General features: G+C 42.2%; 1 protein-coding gene across 7 annotated transcripts in view; it reads right to left on the bottom strand.

Moving 5' to 3' along the window:
- RAPGEF4 (Rap guanine nucleotide exchange factor 4) overlaps positions 1 to 25,411 on the bottom strand; it is a 304,043-nt gene that overhangs the window by 51,866 nt on the left and 226,766 nt on the right. For all 7 annotated transcript variants that reach the window (XM_053596307.1, XM_053596308.1, XM_053596309.1 and 4 more), the window contains 6 exons: positions 15,559 to 15,643; positions 13,788 to 13,848; positions 12,194 to 12,270; positions 11,654 to 11,800; positions 9,650 to 9,765; positions 3,797 to 3,885 (listed from right to left, as the gene is read on the bottom strand). In XM_053596307.1, the coding sequence (XP_053452282.1) occupies positions 3,797 to 3,885; positions 9,650 to 9,765; positions 11,654 to 11,800; positions 12,194 to 12,270; positions 13,788 to 13,848; positions 15,559 to 15,643 (575 nt within the window). The remainder of the gene's footprint in view (positions 1 to 3,796; positions 3,886 to 9,649; positions 9,766 to 11,653; positions 11,801 to 12,193; positions 12,271 to 13,787; positions 13,849 to 15,558; positions 15,644 to 25,411) is intronic.

Raw genomic sequence — 25,411 nt, 5'->3', positions numbered from 1 at the left:
CACATAGGCACTACCACACATGCAGAATTAAGGCATGGTCATTTCTTTGTCTACTTTAGATGATGTTTAATTTTTTTCAATATATTTTTTCTTTTATCTCTTTTTTATCTCCTATTTTCAGAAGAATCAATGAAGGGTGAGAGGACAATAAAATTATGGAAAAAGGAGATGGTAGGTAAGACAAGAGAACTGGCGAGAAGAAAAAAGCAACAAAAAAGAGACAAGAGAAGGGCTGTGAGCAGCAACTGGAGGAAAACAAAAGCCATGGGGAGATTAAAATGGTGACTGTGTTATCTTTGAAGGTATTTTGTAGATAGACAAGCAGGGTGACGGCACGGGAAATAGGGCAGGTCCCAAAGATAAGGCTCATTTGCTTTGTCATTGAATTTCATGCTATTGCGTCATTGCAAAGACAGTGCTGTCCAGCCAGCCTGCATGGAAGAGCAGGTGAAAACAGCCCAGAAGCCTCAGAACTATGCCCATAGAAACCTGGGACTCAAGATGCCATGACAATTGTCGGCCAACAAATGTACTACATTGGCTGAGATTATGAAACTCATGTAAATTTTCCAATGGAAAATTTATAAGAAATATTTAAACCTTAACTCTACATCTCAGATTTTCAGAGTCCATGTTTTTAGTGACTAAGGGGTAACCATTATTACCCTAATTAATGAGTGTGATCCCATACCATCATAATTCAGCATCACCAGACCCTTCAGTCCCATTGTAATAAACTGGAGAAGCAGAGAAGGTACCAGATTGAAGCTGCATGAACTTTTTAAGCACAAAAGGACTTTGAGTTTAACTTCTAGAGTCACCTTGATATATTTTATATATTCTCTGGAGATGGTGGCAAGTCATTCTTGCTTATATGCCACTTGGAAAGCTGTGCTATATAGTAGTTTGACTTCTGATAAAGCAAAGATTTGACGAGGTGCACAGAGGCTGGAGAGGTGGTCACCCAGCATGGCTACCCCTGGCACTCACATCTCCATGTTGCTCTTTGCTCATGTGCAGCAACTCCCGGTTATTTCCTACTGGAAAATGATATCCCAAGTCCCTCTCAGGTCATGAAAGTAAAAGTCTAGAAAACTAAGAGTCTAAGGTAGAAAATATATGTTTTGGTAAATTAAGAAAACACGTTGTCAAATTTAGCAGTATCATAGTTTCTCTGATGTAAACAGATTTCACTGCACTCTGAGATTTCTCACTGAATTGTAAATCCATTAAATGACCAAAAAGGTCTCCTATGCCACTGTATCCACAAATATCATGGACCTAGTCTAGGATTATTTTTAGTATCTTAGATGGTAATGAGGTACACTTGTATTTCCAATTTATGAGAAAGATACTAATTTGGTCTCTTTCTCCAAGCCATGAATGTTACACGTGCAATAAGGAATCAGAAAGACCTCAAGGAATGAAGTTCGATATTAAATTATAATGTTAGCCTAGTCTCTAACATCAAAAATGGAAGGGTCTGGGATATCCCACATGCCAGCCTTCAAATACACTGATTTCTAGGCTTCAATGTTTTAATTTAAGAAACAATGATTAGTCAGTCCCCATCTCTTTGGGAGGAAAGACATATTTGCCCTTAACGGGTAGTAAAGATCCTAAAGGCCTTTCCTTAGATGGCATAGTCTCTAACCTTCCCTTTGAGACAGTCCTCACATCAGGGAAGACGCGGCTTCTTGCCTTATGCAGTCACATGTTCTGGGCAAACAGTTAATCAGAGGGGAAAAGTCAGCTGCATTTTTCCTGACCTACTGTCCTGGAAATTTGGTTTGTTTGAGGTGACGTATGGCCCTTGGGAACAGTCCCCTCCTAACTGGTTCTTCAAGGGTTTCTTCATCCTAAATATGGAGCAACCTTTTTCCAGAAAGCTCTCATCACATTCCCCTTGCTCAGACAGCCGTCTTCAACCAATCCCGAGTACTGAGCTTTACTTTAAAACCCTCCAAGGTCTGTACCCTAAATTCTTAGACCTGACCTTCTTTTCCTACTTAGGTACAGGGTGGTCTAGCAAAACCCAGGCCGTTTGTTCTCCTTGCCTGTTTGTAGGTCAGCACTAATGTCATCCCTCAGTATGGAAGGCTTTGTCCCCATCTCCAGTCACTGGTTAGTAGCCTTCCTTCAGGGCTGCTTGAGAAGCTATACCTTCCGTGATACTTTCCAGTTCTGTTGGTCAGGCAGAAGGTTCCTGAAGCAGGAACCACATTCAACCTTATGTCAAGCTATTTGCACACTCCGTTATGTCTTCTAGCAGACTATTAGTTTCCTGAGGGGAGGAGGGTGATTCCTTGTTCACTAGTTCAAAGCATTCAGCTTAGCTCCTGCCCCAAAAGATACTCAGCAAATAATGGGCTCCAGCCGGGAGCTAGGAATCCTGCCTATTATATCTACCATTCCCTAATTAATCTGCTATATAAAAAATACTCAGGTAATCTATTTATAAAATGAAATTTATAAAACCAGAATGAGGACATAAAATAAGAAGTTAATGGTAAAATACTTTTAGGAGGTATCTCATGATAATAACGACATCTTCACCTTGAGTGTACTGCCCAGGCAATTGATGGAAATAGATTCTGAACTACCAGTACGTTTTTGAGATAAATCTCTGAACTTCTTTTAATAAGAAATGTTTTCCTTTGGAGCTCAGTGTGCTTAAAATGTTGACCCATAACATTGTTCCGAGAGAGAGGCCAGTAACTCTGGATTCTTTTTTTAAAGTCGAATGTGGGCTGTTAAAAAGTCACACACAGGATGGTAACCAAAGTATGGTTCACAAGTGAGATTTGTTTTAGTCACCCTTAAATATTCTGTGTTTAGGTGATAAAACTGCTTCACTGTAAGAAGGTGGTATGTATTAAAATTTATCCCCCCAAAAAGACAGGTTGAAGAACTAACTCAGCACCTTAGAACATGACCTTATGTGAAAATAGGGTCTTTGAAGACATGGTTGAGTTAAGGTGAGCTTATTAACTGTGGGCCCTAATCGAATGTGACGGGGGTCTTAAAAATGGGGGTGAATTTGGACGCAGAGACAGATATGCATAGAGGGAAGAAGATGTGAAGAGTCAAGGGGACAACACCATGAACATGAAGGCAGAGATTGGGGTGATGCACCCACAAGCCAAAGAGCACCAAAAAATAAGTAGCAAACCACAAGAAGGTGGGAGAGAGGCCTGAACAGATTCTCCCTCACATACCTCAGAAGGCTACCATCACCTTCATCTCAGCCTTCTAGCCTCCAGAACTGTGAGACAATACAATTCTGTTGTTTGAGCTACCCAGTTTGTGACACATTTTTATGGCAGGCCTAGCAAACCAAGACAGGAGGGGTTTAGTTACACAAGGGCACAGAGAACCATCTTGCTCCCAGTTGGCACAAAGCTATGCCTTTTATTATGTGTACAGGCAGCTTCAAATCCTTTATGGGAACGGGTAGGATTTAAATGATAAATCCAACAGATACCTACAGAAGGTGGATTTGAACGACAACCTAAGAAATGCCTATGGTAGACTAGTCATAATGGGTGGGAAAGAGACTGAGTCATCTAGAGAAGAGCCAGGAGTGGAGAGGGCAGGGGAGAGTCAGAAGGGCTGTGCACTGTCTGGCCACACAGGGATGCTTTTCACATGTCAACACGCACAGCTCTCTTCTAAAATTGCCTAGGCTTACACACTGAGAATGAATTCAGGATTTTTAAAAAACAATTCCATGCATGGGTTTAATGGACATTCACGTTTTATGGACATACAAGATATACAGGTCCTATGTGTGTACCTGTTGCTTCATTTAAAGCTGGCTCAAGGCGAATTGTTTCTAGAAAATGCTCTAAAATTTTTTCAGGTGTTCCTGACATCACAGTATACCTGGATAAGAAACAAAATGCCATTAGTTTTTCAAAAGTAGACTAATCATTAACAAAAAAAACCCCTTTTTATTTATTTAAGTATTTGTTTTTTCTTAATTTAAGATGCCAGGGAGCCATATATACATACTCTTCATGGTAAAAGAGATCATGAACCTTGCCAAAATTACACAAGAAGACAAAAGAAAAACCACAAAGTCAAGCAGTTACTAGAACGTTGCTCTTTCTTCCCTACAAGGAAATAAAGTAAACTTCTTGGAGAGCAGCTTTAGCAGACTGGGAAGCAACTTCTGCCTTTTTCTGAAGGGAAATAAAAAGGAACATGTAAAACTCAGCTAGGTCATCCATATATGGGTTACTCATAGCAAAATTTCAGTCCCACAGTCAATTCCCCTGTCTATTTCTGGAATGCTCCGTCTTTCCCAACTGGATGCTGGTATGTGCTCTGGAAATGCAGCTAATAATAAAACAAAATAAAAGAGAACAAGATCCCAACCACCAAGGATGAAAAAAATGAACCCCAGCAACATTATGGATAGGAAATAAATCAGCAGTAGAAAATCCTTATAGTTTACTTCAATGTCAAATATAGATTATTGGAGCCATTAGCCATGATTTCAGAAGTTCCATTGATTATATTCATCAATCAATATGGGAGGGTTTTTAAAAATTGAATGTGGGTCGTTTCAAAGTCGTCAAGATAGGGACAAAGCAATATGGGAAAGCTGCAGGCAAAATGCGTTAAGAAGATCTGGGTGCTTCTCTCATGAAACTCAGACTTTGTTTTCCTACTTGGCGTTTCACTTCAAGCAGAATGACGGGAAGAAAGACAACAACGAGAACAAAATTGTCTACTGTTCAGAAAGCAGCAATGGAGCTCCCCTCCCCAGGAGCACCCAGCTCTCTTTGCTTCCCCACTGACTCTCTTTCCTTGCCAGTTTGAGACCTTCGAGGAGGTGAATTGAGATACCAAGAACATCGTATTATTACATCTCAGGACCCTAACCTCCTGCCTGAGGGAGTGAAGAAGAGACCCCGAGATGTGAAAATGGAGTGTGAGGGCTGCACCCCTGCTACCGAGTGACATAGTGCATGAAGCCGCTAACTCGGTCAGTCTGGAAGGTGGCACTTACGGAAAACTGTTCTGGGAGTGCCAGCACAGGACAGAGGGACGTGAAAGAATTAAGTCTTTGAGGAAACCTGGCTTTAAAACCTAGGTGGGGGAGGGGGAATGAAAAAATAGTCTGCTTTTATCTCAAAAGTATGACCCCTTCTCAAAATAAATAAGGTAGAAGACAATGGTTTTTCCTCCCGTAAGCAATGGATATTTGGGGGAAAGGAAAGGGCACATCCATAAATGACGTTCAACATGTAAATGAAGACTATTGCTCAGTTCATTCAGTAATTCCCGAAATACATGACTCATTGATAGCCCTTGCCAGATGAAAAAGGAGTAGCATCTGGCCACATTCACCAGGAAATGGGGTGAGAGGGGCTTTCAACGTCTGTTGGACCTTTACTGTGCCCCAACGGCCAGGTGGGTACTGAACAGGGTGGTCAGGTTCGGTCCCGCTAGTTAAGCATTATCTTCATTCTGCAGATGGAGAAACTGCTGAGCATGGGAGGGGCCGTGCCTCAGGTCTCAAAGTTAGTAAATGGGCGATCTCCAACGTGGGCCAGAAAACCAGCTTGTGGCTCATGGTGCTCTCCTGTGTGTATGTAAGATGCCCCGGATGAACACCAGGTCTACTTAACTGGAGCTCTTTCTGAACCGGAAGTTCTCCGTGTAATTGAAAACTTCCCTCTAAAGAGGGATTTTCTGTTTGCTCGTTTCTGAAAATGAGTTTTGTTTAAATGAGAGCGTAAATGCATAATTACATGACATGAAAGCTGAGTGGGAGAAAACTTCAAATGGCCTTGGTGCCTGCTGCTCATAGCTGAAGCCCTGAGGCAAGCTACATGCCTGAGAGAGATGTCAACATGAAACGCGTTCCTTGTCAAAAGGTGAATTCTGGTAAAATGAATGTTGGCTCCTCATTCTGGTATTCTTGGTTTGGATATCTCTTAGCTAAGGTATTATGGCTTGTCAGAAAAATAAATAAATAAATAAATAAATAAAAATGAAACAACTAAAGACCAGGGCAGCAGGCCTGGCTATCTGGCCACCGGAGACCCCACAGGAGCTTTCTTTTATTCCCATCTTCTCATGGTACAGCTGCCGTGGCTGCCTTACTTCAGCCTCTCTCTCAGCTCCACAGAAGGCTGTTAGGGGCTTATATTCCTTTGGGCAGGGAGGGTCAGGAGCTTCTGGCCAGACACAGCCCGCTCTGATATTAGGGCTCTGGGTCTGGCTGAAACATGACGAATGATGGCTTTGTGTCATGTGGGCCACTGCCAGGCAGTTGCTGCTCAACTCTGTTTAAATGAGGTCCAGACCACCTGAAGACCAGTGAGCATGGCTCCTTTCAGTTCATTGCATGAAGGAGCTACTTGGGTCCAAGTTAAAAATGAACCTTAATGGCTTACATTATGTGAGCTATGAGGTTTTAAACTTGTAACAGAAAAGCTTCTCCCACACCAAACCTGCAAATGAGGACACTTCTGTCTGCACGTGGAACAGAAAAGGGTCAGGGAGGGCACCTGAAAGAGACTATCTTCTTGCAAACAAGATGGAGTTGAGCAATGAGAAAACAGTAAGAAAAGAGTGACTTGGTCAGCAAAACTGGAATAATCTTTTCAAATTCTTACTTTCTTACACAGAGCACAAAGATAACCAAAATAGTAAATGTTTGATAACCAAAATTATAAATGTGTAATTTGTCCATCACGAGAAATGCTACCTTACTATTGATATTTTCATATCACAGTCAGAGTTGAGAGGTTTGGGCAGAGTCCAACAGTTTTGAAAGTTTAAAAGGTATATAGAAACTATTCTGAATTTCTAGGGAAAACATGATTGGAAAAGTAACATTACTAGCGGAACCAACATGGGACCCTCTTTGAGCTTAAAAAGGACAATTTCTGAGAAGAGGCCCTAGACTTGCAGACGTGTCCAACCTATGGCCTGCAGGCCACATGTGGATGGTCTGAGGATGGTTTTGCTTATTGGAGGTGTTGGAGAGCTCAAAAAGTATGTACAGACTTTTTTTATTTGTTCATCAGCTTTCATTAGTATTTACACATATAATGTGTGGCCCAATTCCCATTCTTCCAATTTGCAAGAGAGACCATAAAAGGTTGGACACCCCTGCCTAGAGCTTCATAAATTTTAAGTCCATCCACAGACAATGTTGATGCCATGTTAAGGAAGTTGTCAAGAACATCAGCTCGAAATTCATTCTCATGGGCCTCCCCTTTCAACCAATTCCGTCTCATTTGAGAAAGTGCAACATGGAAAATGACCCCTTGAGAGAGTAGTTTTTAATTTTTTCAGGGAAATCACTTTGCATGGTGCCTTATTTTGAACTCACTGATATTTGTTTAATGGTTTTACTGCAAATAAGCACAAGTTTTGAATTATAGACGAAATTTAGATTAGACTACAGGACACAAATTAAGAGCTATAATGGAAAATCAGGCACAGGCCTAAATTAAATTTAATACACATGGTCTCTCATTTTTTATACACTTTAGTTTGATGTTCTAAAAAACCTATATTTGAAGTACACCCTGAATGGAAGATATTATGACAAACAAATGCTTTGATCATGATCCAGTGATATGAAGAGGGAAAGCAAGAGGACCCCCAGGAGACCTCAGACCAAACGTCCAGACTAAGAAGAATTCTCTAGGTTGGGCAGCGCCTGTGGCTCAAGGAGTAGGGCGCCGGTCCCATATGCCAGAGGTGGCACGTTCAAACCCAGCCCTGGCCAAGAACAAAAAAAAAAAAGGAAGAATTCTCTAGGCTTATGTTTTCAGTTAGCGTCTTTTCCTGAGACATCTGAAGCATTATTAAAGAATGCAGGTTAAGCCTGTAAAGTGGTCTAGTTATTCTTAAGGGCACCATAGTCAAACATTGGGACAGTCCCAAACTTCACATAAAAAAGGTATTTTCATTCTCATCCTCCTTGGTGGACTGGAAGGACAACTGTTAAAACACAGTTTTAAGAATGGACAGTAAGTAGTAAAAGATAGAGCAATAAAGAATTTTTTGTAAGGGAAAAGTAGTTTTTGATACAGTCCTTTTATGTCAGATTTTTACAACATTTACTATATAATACTGAGGATATAGGTTTTATATACCATATTTTGCTGTGGTAAGCTGGGAGGAAGGAGTCATAGGTGAGAAAGTTAGTCAGGCTAGACTTGAATATATATTCTACAATCATAAGCTTTGAGACCTTGGGCCAGAAACTTTCTTTTCTGAACCAAAATTTCCCCATCTTTTTTAAAAAAATTTTTAAATTTATTTTTATTTTTTAGTCCCCTCCCCTTCCCCCAATTTCCCCATCTTTTTAAAAAGGGGTTAGAATATATATCATAAGGATTCGATAAAATCTGCAAAATACACTATGGTTATTTGATAATATATTTTTTCCTGCCCTCTTTGAAAATATGTTGATTCATCCAGATGAAAATTTCTGAGCCTTAGGCTTTTAGTCCAAACAATAAAAATTCATCAGTTACAGAGAATGTTCTGATAAAGGGAACACTCCACTTATTTGGCAAATAAAGGAAAATTACTTGAGATGCATTCTCTTTCAACATATTATTTAGTGACATTTCTTTAGCTACAGAATTGGTGTTTTTATTCCACTATGATTGAAAATTAATCTCCATTTAAAAAACTAGATTCTGCAATTTTCTGTGATTTCTTAGAGCCACATTTCCTATTATTCCATCATACCACTCAAATGTAGGCACAATTGATGAAAAAAATCTTACGTAGGAAGTTGCAGCAAAAGCTGGAACTCAACATACCTATAATGAATAAGACTTATATTAAGAAAGTGACCTGAGAAATGTGAAGACAATGCCCTTTGCCATTAGCAGATATAAGTAGGAATAAGGCCAAATGGATGCTTCTGGGCAGCAATCAACAGATTGTTTCACATTTGAAATCTGGGTTCCCATCAGACTCTCATTCTGATAACAAGATGAAAACACTTCATGAGAAACCCTACATATGAAATTCAAATACCAAGGTTCTCATCACATCCTGTGGGCTGTGTGAGCTGCCTGGTGTCCCCCATTCCCAGTGTCCCCTCACGAGCTTTCTGTTACAAAGCTATTACCATTGAACGCTGCGTACAGAGACTGTTTTTTTTTTTTTTTTTGTAGAGACAGAGTCTCACTGTACCGCCCTCGGGTAGAGTGCCGTGGCGTCACACGGCTCACAGCAACCTCTAACTCTTGGGCTTACGCGATTCTCTTGCCTCAGCCTCCCAAGCAGCTGGGACTACAGGCGCCCGCCACAACGCCCGGCTATTTTTTGGTTGCAGTTTGGCCGGGGCTGGGTTTGAACCCACCACCCTCGGCATATGGGGCTGGCGCCCTACTCACTGAGCCACAGGTGCCGCCCCAGAGACTGGTTTTTAAAGTAGGGGATTATTCTCTCCAGAGTTACTCCAGGCAGCACCAAGTTCAGTGCAGTGCCAGAAATGGATACATTATCATCCACAAGATGTGTGATTAGTCAATAGAAAGAAAAAAAGTCATATACACTCCCGTCTTCCACAAAAAAGAACATGCTATTGTGGAAATGATGATACCATGTGAAAAGGTTAATCACAGTCTGGCAATTACAGTGTTAGATGCAAACATACTTTTGCTGAGGCTGTGAGTTTCCTTGATTAGAAGCTCTGTTCCCTGCTGGGACCTTCTCCAGCACCAAGACATCTTGGTCATGTTCTTTAAGTCTGACTGTATTCGCCTCAACATCCTGCAAATACAAATTACACCACATACAGATGCTGCCATTTACTCAGACAATGAAAAAAATTTAAAGTGCTTCAGAAACTCATTTGGTGCTTGTGATGCTAATTGTTGCGTCTACAAATTAAGTCATTTTCAAAGTCAAGGGCTGGAACGGTCAGAGAGAGGACCAGATGAGGTTTGAGGCATGTGTTTTTAAAATCAGCTTTTATCCCGGCTTCAGAAAAACAGCAGAGTAGAAAAGTAGTGCGGTTATGCTCTGAGAACCTGGGGAAAAAGGATGGCTCGTGTACAGCAGGAAAGTGAGGGAGCAAAGGCATTTATTCTTTAAAAAAAAATATGCAGTAAATAGTACTCAGCTGCAGCAAAGTTCTTTTTTCTTCTGAGTATATTTAGTTTCTTTAGGAGTGGAGCACCTTTCTTTCTAATCAAAGGACTAAAAAAATCTCTTTGAAATGTGTTAAGAACTCTTTCAGCTATTTTAAGTAGTTTTTATACCTTACATCAATGATAATGGTCCTCGTCTGATTCTCTCAAAGAAGTTTTTGGCTGAGTGTGAACTCTTTATGTGTGAAAGCAGTAAAAAAAGGCAGTGAAATTTACCTCCAAACCTCAGTGTCATTTAAATAATTAATTAAAACATTGAATGTGCTTTCTCTCAACATTTGACCCCATTTTAAAGAGATATCAGATAAGAATGAAGTCGAATTTCACGTGGTATTTTTTTATATCTTTCAATGGTATAAACTGTAATTTAACTTTCTTTACATTAAAACAATATATTCCTAGGTGAAACTTTCTTGTCAGAAATTTTTCCGCCAAAGGCAAATGCTTAAGGGTGTATAGGGACAGATGTCTATACACAATGACAGGGGAGTGACATCGTGAATCATCGTTCAATAAGGGAAATGCACCAGAAAGTAGAAAAGCTCCATGTGAGACCCCAGAATGGGCTAGAGAATGATGGAGAGTTACAAAAGAGAGAGAAGACAGTCTGTGCTGTGCTTCAGCAGGGGAGGAAAGAGGGCAGGGCAGACCCTTGGCAGAAGGCCCTTCTAGGGGAAGTCCAGCTAGGGTGAGAAGGACCACAGGTCACCCAAGAGGCCAGGAAGGATGAGACATTCTCATCGCTGCCAGCAATCCACAATCAGGCCCTAACCAGATGAAACTGGGCCAAGGGACAAGGGACTGCATGTGGGGAGAGCCCAGGGACCATCTCGTCTAAACATCACCCACTCTCACAACTCCTGTCACAAACTCAGAGTAGGCTCATCTTCAGAGGCCACTTTTAAGTGCAGCTGGCACAACTCCCTCTACCAGGCCTACTTTTCCTACTTGCCAATGCCTGAAATTCCTCTAGCTTGAAACAATTTGAGATAAAGCTCTTGAAGGTGGCAATGCTTGGCTTGCACTAAAATGTAATCACCCAATAAATCAAGAGAGTATGTGATGATAGGAGAAAGGTTTTTATTTGGGAAGAGATAGGAGGTGGAGACCAGGGAGATCCAGGACAGAGAAAGAGGGGGGCTGGGGTGCTGCCACTGCGCTGCAGGGCAGGTTGAAGAGGGACACAAAGAAGAGTGGCCAGGTGTCAAAGAGAAACTTCTTAGACTGTGACTTTTTGCCAAGGCAGATGCTCATGGCCGAGCACAGTTGTATGCAGAGAGATTTGGTCCAGCATAACCTTCTACATGTGCAGCTTTCCTGGAATAAAACCTCTGGATCCCAGAATACACACCAGTTCATTGAACACATCAGGTTTGTAACAAAGGCCCTTTGCTCCTAGAGCACTCATTCATCATGGGACTACTCCATTAACGCTAGGGGCAATCTGTTCATCTGGGAAAGGGAAAAATCAGATGTCCTCAAACCAACTTTGCTCTGGACTCACTCACCCTCAGGATCCGGTTGAAATCCTCTTTGTCTACTCTTAAGAAGTGGCAATTATCTTCTCGCAAGACAATGGAGGCAGCTCGTGGGGCGTCATTCACCAGTGCTAACTTGCCAAAGTCATCTCCTTCGTGCAGGGTGCAGACCACACCCTGGGAAGAGCACAGCATTCAGATGAAAATGGTCCCTGATGTAGAGCAAACACCCACCTGCCTCTTACCTTGCCCCTAAAACACTGTAGATAGATATAAATGGGCCATACTCTAGGAGTGACAAAGGGGATTATATAATTAATGTTTCATTTTTCTCTTATCAGTTAATAGGATCTATGGCCTGACTTAAATGTATATACTATAATCAGAAAGTACAATACTACTTTGAGTATAATAATTGAGATAATTTTCGATTAAAGATGCAATAACATCTTTTCTATATCCAGTAACAATGTTGTTGCAAATTTAATTGCAGCACTACCGGGCTAGTACTGAAAGCCACACTAGTAAATGGAGCGTAATAAAGTTTCAAAAAGAAGAAGATAGATATACCTTGCCATAAATGACTACATTCACGGATCCTTTTAGAATAATGTACCAGGAGGTGCCTTCTTCCCCCTGGTTAAACACTAGACACAAAAAGATGAAAAGACGACTGATAAGAATAGAAACACATCAATATAAATTACAGCTTATCAAATCATCATTTTAAGTCCCCAGAATTATAAATACGTAATATGAAAAAAAGCACTGGCAAAAACGAACTTATTCAGGTGGCACATTATTTCTTTTTCTACAGAAAATGATGAAAGGCAGAGAAACGTTGCCCATCTTGCTCTGCTCTAAAGGATAGGTTTTTACTGGCTATCGATTTATCAGCAATCCTTTTCTTAAAGCCACAGACATTTACCCCACAATTCATCAAAAGTTATGCCATGGAAAAATAGTTTTTCGAAGTAATCTGACCAGTGATGAAACATTGAAAAACATGCAAATCAGCACTCCGTATTGTTTCCAGATACATACCTACATGCGGTCGCCTGTGGGGGATGTGTTCCTTCTACGGATACCAAAATCCACGGATGCTCAAATCCGTGGTGTAGCATTTGCATATAACTGACACACGCCCTCTCATCTACTTTAAGTCGTTTCTAGAATACTTCTAATACCTAATGCAATGCAAATGCTATGTAGATAGTTGTTATATTGTATCATTTTGTGAACAGTGACAAGAAAAAAGGCTGTACATGTTCAGTACAGATGCAAACCACCCGTTTTCTTTCTTTCAAATGTTTCTGATTCTCATTTGATTGAATTCAACAGTGTGGAGCCCATGGAAATGGAGGATTGACTATTCTTTTAAAAGAATGGGTTGGAATAATAACCACTACGTTCAGGTTGGAGTTCCTTTGGAGAGGGAAAGAGAAGAATGGGATAAAAGTGGGAATCAGGGGTCTTCAACTGTAAAAGTATCATTTCATTCTTTAGAAGATATAAGAAAATAGCATAACGTTTGTGCTTGATAAAGATCGAAAAGGTGTTTTTAATAGGCTCTATTTTTGTTTGAAATATTTAAATACTTCATAATAAAATGGAGACAATAAAGTATAAAAGAAAAGAATAATAAGGAAATAAAAGAGAGAAAAGAATAAGTCCTCAGCAATGATAATGATAAAAAATATTAAGCACTGTGTAAGTATTTAGAGCAAAGAAATTCAGGCTTGGAGCCTCCAGGGAAAGGGAGAGAAGAAAAAGAAAGCAGGATAGTTCAAATGTCATTCTAACTGGTAATCTCGTGATAGATTGGCTCCAAAAGACACTGAAGTGAGGTCACTGGAACAGGCGCTGCCTTGGCCAGGCTGGACAGGAGCAACTTGCACCCCTTCTAAACCCCGCTGGAGCCGGTGGAGAGTGAGTGAGGCTCAGGCTGGTGCCCACTGCGCGTGCTACCACTAGAAAACCACCAGACTTCATAAAAGTTGACGTGTGCTGGAAATAATCACAGGTCCAGCAAAATGAAAGTGCCGCTGGACACCCTGCCAAGTCAGACGTGGGGACAAGAAGCCACGTGTTTTTCTGGTTTTCTGTGACATGTGCGTGTGAGCGTGCCAGCCAGGCCAGGTCCCTGTGTGCAGGTTTCACTTACACACTGTCCCTCCTTTGGCATGAGACTCAAAAATGAGGACACCTGCTAACTCTCGCTTCACCTAGAAGGAAAAGAGAAAGAATGTGGAAAGGCTGGATCAGGAGCCGGGGCGGAGGGTGGGGGGGTGGGGTGATTCATGCTCTTTCTGGGGCATGAAACTGACTGTGCCCTGTTCCCACCGCACCCTGGCTTCCCGCACAGTTGTCCCCCCAGGCACTAGCTGCTGCAGCTACTCTCACCTAGAGCTGCTCTCACTGGATTTGCTGCTAGGTTCTTAAAGCTCATACTAAAGTTATTTTTACAGAATAGTTTACAGCCAATTTCTACCAGACGACCTCCTTGGAGACTTTCTAAAACGCGGTCCCACATGCATTAGCTAGTCACGTCTGCCTGTCTTCCGCCTTGGGTGAGACGTAAGCCCATCGACAGCATCGTGTGATTCTGTTGCTGTGAGTGGCTCTTCCCTGCATCGCTTACAATGTGTCACTGCAAATATGTTAGAGGATTCAATGTCTTGATGTTGAATAGTTAAATTTAAATGAGTGAGAAGATTTGTATTCTTAGCCAAAATTCCCAGATAGCTAAATTTCTAATTAAAAAAATTCTAAAATTTGATTCCAAATGATGGCTCGATCTCCCTGAGAACCAGGTATCTGAGAATTTTCCACAATACCTGGGTACCTGGGTACCTGGGTTTGGGCAGAAGAGCAGCCTACCCCTGATCCTCTCATCCTGCCAATACTGGGGAAGTGGGAACAGGGGCATGCTAGGCACCTGGAGTGCAGGTGGGGGGGCTCTTCCCTACTTCCTTCACAGCATGAGTTCCTGGAGCCTCAGGTGCCCCCTACATATAAGCAGGGGCTCCCCAGGTGAGGTTCCCAGGCACTACACCTCCCTACCCCCATGGAGAGAGTGAGGAGGACAAAGGCAGCGGGAGGTGGGAGGGGAGGTGGTCTGGGACCCTCCCTTGGATAGTTCGTGTAGGTGAGCCCTGTGAAGTAGCAGGACATTGCATTTAGAGAGCTGGGAATGAAAGACAAATGTAGATGGTTCTCAGGGGCCTCAGAATATAATCTGTGAAAGCTGAAACCACTTCCTCCTTCCTGAATTATTAGCACGTAGGAGATGCGTGCTGCCTTGAAATCATCTCCTGGAAGGAGGGGCTTCTATCCCTATTCAGAGGCCACAATTTCTGTCTCCCCAATACCCTAATCAGGTAAAAGTTCAGAGTCAGATATAGCCACTGGGTCAGTTTTTATTAGTGGGCAGTGCTATTGTGCCCTAACATATCCAACTGATGCACTCTTGAACTTTCTGCTTCCTTTCTTGATAGGGCAGCAAACGTTGGTTGAGTTGGCCCCTGGGGCCAGGAAAGGGCGTCTAGATTTCTCTCCTCCCTCCCTCTGGCTCCATATGTCATGGCAAGGAGTCAGAGCCCTCCCAAGGCCTGGCGCTCCTGTGTGAGTGTGCGGATTCCACAGTTCACAAACAGAGGGGTGAAGCACATGTTCCAGTCCTACTCACATCAGCCTATTTGGGGGTTTAGGTTAACAGGGGCAGCTGCTAATAATATGCCAATACTTGATTCCCTTTCAGTGATCGTTCTTGGGTATAACTCCCTGAGCGTCTTGTGAGAGAGAAGGGAGGTGATTCACATGGGGGAATTCAAGCACTCTGACCCACCTCTGCCACACCGTAACACTCTCCTCCAGTACCAATAGTGCATTTAACTCAAAGTCCCCTAACTATGCTCAACTAAGAGACAACTTACTGTGGTAGACAGATGGGATAAAGCTTTAATATGAAGGAGCTCTTCATAGATAATCTCGAGGTCATCCACAGTCCTCTGGCCAGGTCTATAAAGAACAAAGTAAAAAGGAAATAATGAAAAAATGGTCATGACTAAGGCTTCAAATATGGAACTGGATTCAGGTCAGTAACATGCTCAGGGATTTCTTCTACATAAAAGGATATCGACAGAGGGAGTAATTGTGCCATTATAACCCCTGCAGGGATTTTTGAAATGAATGTGTTCCTTGATGGAAGAATAAGGGAGGAATCTAAAGTATGCACGGTCCCTGCTCTTCCAATCTCAGAGGGAAGAGCACTGCCACTCATGCTGTAATCGACAAATTTACCTCTCACTTTGTAGATGATTGCTGTAAAAAATTGCTTTTCATTACCACCTTAATCAATGACAAAACTTGGTTTTTAACACTATGAGAAACAATTGGTTTAATCCATTTGACAAGTGATCCAAATTCCTTGGGATCCTGTGTGATATCTTAGGCTAACAGAATAATCATGCTGCTGTCCCTATTATCTTGGGTTGTGTAATTGCTTTTTCCAGAGGACCCAAATATAGGATGTATACAGACTCAGCTTTTCTTATTTAGCCCTCCCTGAGAGGTAAGGCCATGAGATGAGAAGGCAAAGAGTAGGGTCTGGGATTAGTAGGAGAAGGGAATAAATGTTCACCTTTCTCAAACTCTGTTCCGCGGACCACCACTATCTATGAGATGTTAATCAGTTTATATAAAGCTTTTTTATTCTATAATTTATAATAAAAATATTATTCAATAAAACGCTTTTAAGGAATGGTGTTATGAACATTTCTGGCATTGGAAGACTGAGTCGATTGCTAATCATTTTTCATACCTATAATTATTTTAGAATCATTAATAGTGTTTCCTTATATTAATGACAAGATATGATGGGTTGGTAATTTGAATTTTTTGTTGCTCTCTGCAATGTAAGGAACCCTAACTAATATGTTTTTGGAAATTAAAAACAAACCAATGAGTTATTAATTCTGAGAGTGTTCAGAAGTCAAATGAGAGACAATCTCTACATTGATAGATAGGCAGCAGTTACAATCAGCTAACCACTAAAGGCATGGATGTTACCTATTATATAATCATCAGTCTATTTTATCCATTTTTTGTCCTAAAATTCTAACAATTTATAATATTATTCAACATGAAACATTAAAACCTCAAGGAGCTACTGAAAGTGTACTATCATTACCCTGTCATTAAAAAAGTATTCCTTGGTCAAATTAATTCAAGGCGTGTTGGTGTACTGAGCAGAGCACTGGCTTTAGAGTCTGAAGAGCAAGCTCCAAGTTCAACCTCATACAACCTCTCACCAGCCATCTAACATCAAAGTCTTATTCTCATCTGAGAACTGAGCACAAAGGGTAATTGGTGGGACCTCACCTACTCTGCATATCGCAAGGGTACATGTCAAATATATTAATAGTAGAGTATAAAGGTTTAAACACAACAATTAAATAAGTGAGGTGAATGCTATGCTAACCAGTTCGATGTAAACATTCCAAATGGTAAATAAAATCAGCATATTGTACCCCATAAATGCAGTAATGTAGTTATGATCTAATAAAACAAAACAAAACTGAGTATACTGCTCCCTAAGAGAGGAGTTGTGAGAGCTGATGGAGAAAGCAAACATGAAGATAGCTACATATTTATTTCTGTAAGGGAAAAAAATCCAGAAAAGTGATATTCGAAACTCCAACACTTACACAAGAAGTTAGCCAAATTTACTCAAATAAAGTATGGCATTTGTCCTAGCAAATTACATCGGAAACTTAGTCAATTATTAGATAAGTACTCAGAGTAATAAAAACTGAATTGTAAATAGTCTAAAATAGTTCATTGGATTAAATAATTCCACAACCATATTATAATATGGGGAAGACAACACATCTAGTGGGGGATAGTTGGAGGAAGAAAACTCTGCATACCTTGCACATGACCTTCACAAGGACAGCTTTCACACGGATAAAAGAATATGATAACCTTCTCTATAGCATCCCTGGGGGACCTATTTCCTTACCCTGACTGTACAAAGACAGATACTAAATCCATGACCCAGAAGATGCCAGGGATTCATCTCCTGCTAAGGATCACCACCAAAGGACGTAACTGCACACCCATCTAGTGCTTAATGGTGGAACCCAGAAAGTATGGGACCCACAGAGACACTGATGAAAAGCTGTGGCCACGGGCACCAAAGGAGCCAGGCCTTCTCAGCAAGAGACCTAATCTACTACTTGACTTAGACATGGGGATTTTGAAATGAGGACCCTTGGGGATTTAAAAGTCAATCAAGTCACCTTTGTCCATCTACTACTACAGAGGCCACTAATAGGAAAGTCTCAAGGTGGGCATAATAGGATTATGGCTCTTCAGCAAGAGCAGCAGCCCTGCTGTTCTTGCTACTTGACATCAGCTGCAAATAGCATGGAACCCTCCTAGAAGCTTGGCTAAAAGAGAAAACAGTCACCAAGTCTCATTCTCTCCTCCACGGGGCGGGCTGTTACTGTGGGAGGAGAAGAACTTAGCTGGGAAAAGAAAGGCTTAGACTAATTTAGCTCCGAAAGGTTGATAGGTTCAAAGTTGGAACTTGGGGAGCAGATCTCTGTGCGTTTAGGGCGAGTGCTTTACGTAATATCAATCTGGAATCTGTATTGATCAACTCTTACGGATTATTAAAAAATGCTGCCTTTAGAAATGACAAATCTCAATATTAAAAATAATTGCATTTCATCTAAGATTTAAAACATGATGAAGAACTGCCAGATCTTCAATGCCATGTACTAAAGATTTGACGTAGTAGTTCAAGGCTGACCCTGGAGCCATTCAAATTAGTCTTAGGGCCTGCACCTAGATGTGGGGGAAGAGCGGTGAGGATAGCAAAATTTAAGCTGTTTTTGGAACATACTCCATGACCCCACTGCCCTCACCATGGAGCACTCCCAGAAGCTCTCTCGCCCTCCACTCTCCTGCCCTCCTGGCTTCCGGCTTGTTTCCTGGATATTTCTTCACATGTCTTTTTGGTTTATTGTTCTTTTGACCTCTGCCTGTATTATGCCCTGCTCTCAAGGCTTTGCTCCACCTTTGTCCCTGGGAACAATCCCCAACTTCCATCTAGATAATAATGAGACCTAAATCTCTGTCTCCAAACAGCCCTATCCAGTGGCTTCCTGGTCATCTCTTCAAGGGGTACCCCACAAGTAACACCAGCTCAGGCTATCCAGAGTGCTCCCTCCTCATCATACAAGGCTCTGGAAAACCAGATCTCAACCGGCTCTCTTCAATACCTCCCCTGACAGCCACATTCTCCATCCCTGCTATACCAGGTGTTTCTCCAATCCCTAAACATGCTAAGTTTTTTCATGCCTCCAAGACTTTTTGCATGCTCCTGTCTTTGCCTAAGACATTTTTTCCCTCCAGGTTTTCTCCAACCTTTCTTCTTCCACAGCATATGGTTCCGCTGCTATGATAATTACAACATACTGTGATGAATGTTATTTGCCTACATATCCATAAGTCTAGACAGATCTTCCCAAGATAAGCAGCATCTGGTGTACACGGGGCACCGGGTTGGAAGCAGAGACTGGATCTGAGATCTAAATCATGAACTTCCTACTTGCCTGAACAGTCTAATGCCTTGTTTCTGTATCTGTAAAATGGAACTGATCCATGGGATTGTTGTAAAGGTCAAATGCGTTAATATATATAAAGTGTGTACACTAACTAGAAATACGTCACAAATACAGTCTGGCGTTACTATCAGGTATTCAATAACTCTCATTATAATTCATGCAGAATTCAGGGTCTGCCAGAGAGAGAGGGCAGCAGTATCACGGGCCGGTTTTCATTTTGTAGCCTGGGAAATACGGGGGCTTCTCCTCTGCCGTCCTTTCCATTGAGGTTAAGTAAGACAAGCCATCCGTGAAACAACTCACCTTTGATACGGGATGCCTTTGTGTCATGGCAACAGTTCATTATTAACAGATGGAGGAGAGAAGATGAAAATGATGGACTTCACCTCTTACTCCAAATGCCTGAAAATCCCTACTTTCCTTAGAATTATAGACTTATTCATGCTGTTATGAGGAACAAATTACGATCTCGGAGCAGCTTAAGTTGCTCAGTCTAACTATGTCAAGGTCAGTAGGAGTTTGAGAGGTCCGTCCAAACCAGCGAAAAGCACCTGTTGGGCTTTGGCCAGATTCTTGTCTGCCATGCCAAGGTTTGATGAAGAGCTATTTTAACATTGCCAAATAGCACTGGGAAACAAACAAGCAAAGCCATCACCACAAACAACAAACCAGTATTATCCGCAGACCAGAAAGTTTTTGTTTTAGAAATGCCTGGATGATAGAAAGCAGAGAGGAACAGCATGTCTGAGAGGGGAGCCTGGCTGCAGCCCCAGCTCAGCACAGTAGAAATCCCCACAGGAGAGAAACTGCAAGGCTGATCAGACGGGCATCAGCACGCGGAGGGCAGAGGAAAGTGAGGCAGAGGGGCTCAGGTCAGCTGGGCAGCAGGCCCTCCCCTCTCACACCTGTCACACTGAGCAGTGGACAGAGGCAGAGTTTGCTGCCAGGCAAAAACCTGTGACTTGCAGATGCTCAGGAAGGAAAGGCTGAGCAATGAAGCCTGAGAGGCAGAACAGAGCAAATGGAAACCTTGGTCCCTTCTGGGAGACACGGGAGGAGAAGGAGGCAGCTCCCAGGAGGGGAGGGCACAGAGGGGCTCCCTTACTGGGAAATCCTCTTAATTTTGACAACTAGTAGGAGGCAGGGGGATAGCTTGAATCCACCTGCTCCCCCATATGCCTGTCCTAAAGCAAAGCCTGCCAGGTCACCAGCCTCACTGCCTTCAGGGGAAGCTCTGGTGGGGGTGCCCTGGCCACACCTACAGAGATGCCCATGTGGCAGCCTGCTCCGTACCCTGGCCTTCCATTCATCAGGAAGCAACATAGCCATCAATAAAGGGGACTGGCTGGAAGCCTCAGAGAGACCCATGGCAGCCGTGTGAAACAGAATGGAACAAAGCCCGAAAACAGTTTAGTCTCTGCGTTTAAACCACACGCAGAATGAAAGCGAGGGAAGAAAACCACGAGAACCAAAAGCCAACCCCGTGGGCTGGAGTGGTCACTGTAACCACAGGGCAGGCCCCTGTCATCTGGCAATCCACTCAGGTAGCAGAGTTTTCTGGTCCTGTTTACAGCACATGTTTTAACGAGGTGAGAGAAGTCAGGACTGCAAGGTGTGAAGTGACTGACTTTTAAAAAATGAGTATTAGTCACAGTTAGCAAAGCAACAAAAGCATTCCTGAGAGGTTTACCGTGAGGGGGGACATTATGTCCCTCAGGGGCCTCATCCTGTCACCAGGATTGAAAATTGAGGAAAATTCCAGGGAGGTAGCTGGCCAGATGGAGCAAATGTCAGTGTGGCCAACCTGTGCCCACCTAAGTGCATCAAAATGTGATCCTCTCCCACCCCGGCGGATCTCGGCGTTTGTGGCAGAACAGAAACCAGCCCAGACTCTCCAAGGCCCTGGCGCAGAGCTGCTGTGCCATCTAGCGTCGCAGCAAAGGCTCCCCTCTCTCTGACATCAGACAAAAGTTCGCCCGTTCATCTACCCCACCCCTCTGAGAGCACCCGACAACATCTAAAACCCAGCATTCCCCACCACAATCACTGAACAAAGTCACATCTTAAAAGCGGGTTTCTTGTAGCCAACGGTGGCATTAAGCACCTTTCCTGCTTTGGTCTTTATGGGGGTGACAGGGAAAAAATGAAGAAGAGATCCTGCAAATCAGCCCCCGGCCTGTTCAAACAGCAATGAAAGGGTCCCAAGGACTGAAGGCAATTTGGCTTTCAAGAGTAAAAGGAACGCCGCGCCCGAGCAGGAGGCACTAACTCCCAGGTCCCCTCATAAGAGTAACCTGCAAGGCTGGGGAAGTGAATTGACTCTCCGCTGCTCTGAGTGGCAGCTGGTGAATGTACCTGGTCTTTACTTGTCCTTCTCCAGATGTCACAGGGAGAGATATTAGGCATCCCTGCTTCTTTACAAATCTGCGTGGTGCCACATTGATGTGGATTTGTCGGACCCCGCTGTGGAAAGGCCTAGTTTCCGCAGGGGATGCATTCTGGCAGCAATGTCTAGTTACAGACAAGATAATAAATGGGGATAGAGGGGAAGCAGTTTATACATTAAAGGATGGGAGGGCTCAGGTGATATTGGGAGCTGCTGGTAAATACAGTTTTATCAAGGAATTTATCAAGGTCAGAGACAGAGCTCCTCAGTTAGCGGAACGTGGATAAAATGGAGGATTCTTCCAGTCACCAAGCAGCACATGGGCATGGCCCGTGGTAAAATATGCATGTAATAAAGCAAATAAGCTGGTTCCTCTAGACCTGTTGCCTAGTAGACCCTGGTACATGGGGAAAATACCCAGAAAAGTCAACATTATAAATATCTACATACGCTATGGTCAAGCTTCAAAAAAAAAAAATCTTTCTTTCCTTTAGAGGGGGAGTGTGCTTTATTTTTGATCTCAGCCTACCTGATTCTCTGACTTCTAAGTCTTTTGTCAAATTTGGATCATTTTCCAACACGCTTAAGATCCTCATCTCTTCTGCTTCCTTACAGGGAAGTATGGAATGATTCTGCACCTCCTTGTCCAATAAAACCAATGAAACATTTTTTGTTTTTTTTTTTCTTTGCTTCACCTCCCAGGACTCCTGCTTCTGAACTGTCAAGAGCTTGGTGTCTGGACATTTGAAGCGTCTTGCCCTACTTGGTCTGCTCAGCTACCTGCCACGCCACCACCCCCTTCCTCATCCACAACTCAAAAAAAGAGGACATTTTAAAATTATCTTCCAGTTCTGATAGCAAAGCTTTCGTACGTGGGGATTGTTTCCTTCTTTGTGAAGTTAGAAATGAATACCTTCTACAGTTGTAATAAAGGGTAAAAGCTTTTTAGACATGAATACGGTCTATGGTTGTAATAAGGGGCAAAACCTTTATGAATATTTTTCAGACATGAAGTCATCCCCGTTGGGAAAGAGGTAACGGTTCTGTGACTCAGGGTTTCTGAGCACTAAGTGTTTCTAGTTTTTAGGACAATGTGGCTTGATCATATTTAGAAACTGAATATGCCCAACATCCTCCCTGCAAAAGTGTTTACTACGAGGACACTCTAGAAGTTTAATACAACTACACATATTTGCCTTAAAAACCCTAAGTAGCAAGTTGAGAAGAACAAACAGATTTAGATGGAGTCAGATAGTATAACTACCTGCCACTGAGGATGACATCTATATGTGAAATAGAACATGGAAAAAAAAAATTTTTTTTTTGAGACCGAGTCTCACTATGTTGCCCTTGGTGGAGTGTTATGGCGTCACAGCTCACAGCAACCTCAAACTCTTGGGCTTAAGCGATTCTCTTGCCTCAGCTTCCCAAGTCGCTGGGGCTACAGGTGCCCACCACAACGCCTGGCTATTTTTTGTTGCAGTTGTCATCGTTGTTTAGCTGGCCTAGGCTGGGTTCGAACCTACCAGCCTCAGTGTATGTGGCCGGTACGGTAACCACTGTGCTACGGTGCCAAACTGAAAATCTTTTTTTGAGGAAGTGCCATATGGATGCATCATTACTTCTTCCTTGTAAAAATTCAGTTCTTAATTAATCAGGGACAGATGGATTGCCCATACATTTTTGGTCATTTCACGGCTTGCTCAGAAAATTCCCTAGTGCAGAGAAACTTGAGGCAATCTAGTAGAGAAGGAAGAATATTGTTAATGAAAGAAAAAAAGAAGAAATAAGATTGGACTTGGAGTAAGATGATTTGGGTCAGTTCTAGGTTCAGCCACAAATACTGCCGTGTGATGTTAAGAAAGGCATTTGGCATCTACTAAGCTCAATTTCTTCTGTACACAGTGGATTATAATTAGTCCTACTTCGTTCAGAGAGCTGTTTAGTGCTTCAAAGAGTGGAAGGGTATGAGATAATATATACTGGGCTGTTTAAATATTAATTACTAAGTTTTGTTTGTGCTTCTGGCTGAGGGTTGCTGTGGAGTAAGCTGACCCTTCCGAGACCTGGGTGTTGTCAGTGGTTTCTATGCTACTTTGACACTAAATTTTCCAGCAGCTGTAAAGGGAAGCAGACTATCATTAAGTTGGGTGCCAGATTTAGAAAATAAAAGTACTGAATGAAACATCAAAAAATTATTCATTGTCTGTCTGAAATGCCAGTTTAACTGGGCATCCTGTATCTAATCTGGCAACACCAATCATAAGGCAATTAAAACTATAAAGCACTTCATTTCTGTGGAATCATTCAACAGGGAATTTTAAATTAAAACTTTAGACCAGAGGTTCTCAACTTGTGGGTCTCCACCCACAGGAACTGTATTTAAGGGCCGCAGCATCAGGAAGGTTGAGAACCAATGCTTTAGACCCAAATGGCTGATTAGACTCTGTTGCTGACAGTACACAGTAGAGCTCAGGACAGAAGGTTAAAATAATTATAGGCTCCAGAAGCATATAACTCTCCTAGGAAAGAATCATCATCATCATAACCCATTCTGGATTAGTGGCACATCTGGGTATCTTCCGTATTAGAGGACTTTTTCCCACAGTAGATGGTACACTTGCACCCTTTTCAGGTCTATATGGTGATAATTTAATAAGATTAGTCAGTTATTTTTTTTTTTAGATACAGGGTCTCAACCTGTTGCCCAGGCTGGAGTGCTATGGCCTGATCATAGCTCACTGCCATGAGCTTGGGCTCAAGCAATTCTCCTATCTGAGCCTCCTAAGTAGCTAGGACTACAGGCATGTGCCACCCCACCTGGCTAATTTTTTAAATTTCCTGCAGAGATGAAGTCTCACAGCCCAGGCGGATCCTCCTTGCCTCAACAGATCTTCCCATCTCGATCTCCCTAAGTGCTAGGATTAAAGGCATGAGCCACCCACCTGGCCTGTAATAATTATTTTTAACTTGAAATTCTATGACATCTTTTCTCACCAATGCTCAAGGCGTAAACCCATAAGGCCATTCTAAATCTCTTTTAGCCTATTCCAGGTGGTAGGGCACAGACAGGCTTGGGTCAAATCTTGAGTTCACCACTTTCTAGAAAACCATAAATTTAGCTTAAGCCTCTGTTTCATAAATCCATAAAATGGAAAAATATAATTAATTACATAATAGTTTTGTTGAAAGAATTCCATTAAATAACTGTTCGGCACAGTGCCTGGCACATGTGTGCTGGGTAAATGTTGGCTCTGACTAAATAAGGCTGCACTGTGTTTCCATTAAAAATTCCCTTGTGGGGCGGCACCTGTGGCTCAAGGAGTAGGGTACCGGCCCCATATGCCAGAGGTGGCAGGTTCAAACCTAGCCCTGACCAAAAACTGCAAAAAAAAAAAAAAAACAAAAAAACAAACAACAAAAAAATCCCCTTCTGAAGTAGGGAAGAGTCAGCAGGTATTATGAAATCATCGTATAGCCTGAGAAATTTGTAACCTGGAGTTGTTGGATGGCTTAACGGTAAATTGGTAAGAATAGAATCCAGAGCTCTTGTGTTCAGTATTACTTTTACTTTATTTAGCAGACTCTTGGATAAAATGTTATGTATCTCAAAGGCTGTCATTAAATGCTTAAGATATAACAAGTGTTGCTTTTCTGATGGCCTTGGGTAAAAACAAAGAAATGAAACTCCCCAAATACAAGGAGGGTACTCTCATATAACTTAGTATCTAGCTTTCTGCCCTTAATCTTGATTCCTACAATCCATTC

This window comes from Nycticebus coucang, chromosome 7 (genome assembly GCF_027406575.1).
Source record: "Nycticebus coucang isolate mNycCou1 chromosome 7, mNycCou1.pri, whole genome shotgun sequence".
NCBI classification, from domain to species: Eukaryota; Metazoa; Chordata; class Mammalia; order Primates; family Lorisidae; genus Nycticebus; species Nycticebus coucang.
This window is presented reverse-complemented; position numbering and strand designations above follow the sequence as displayed.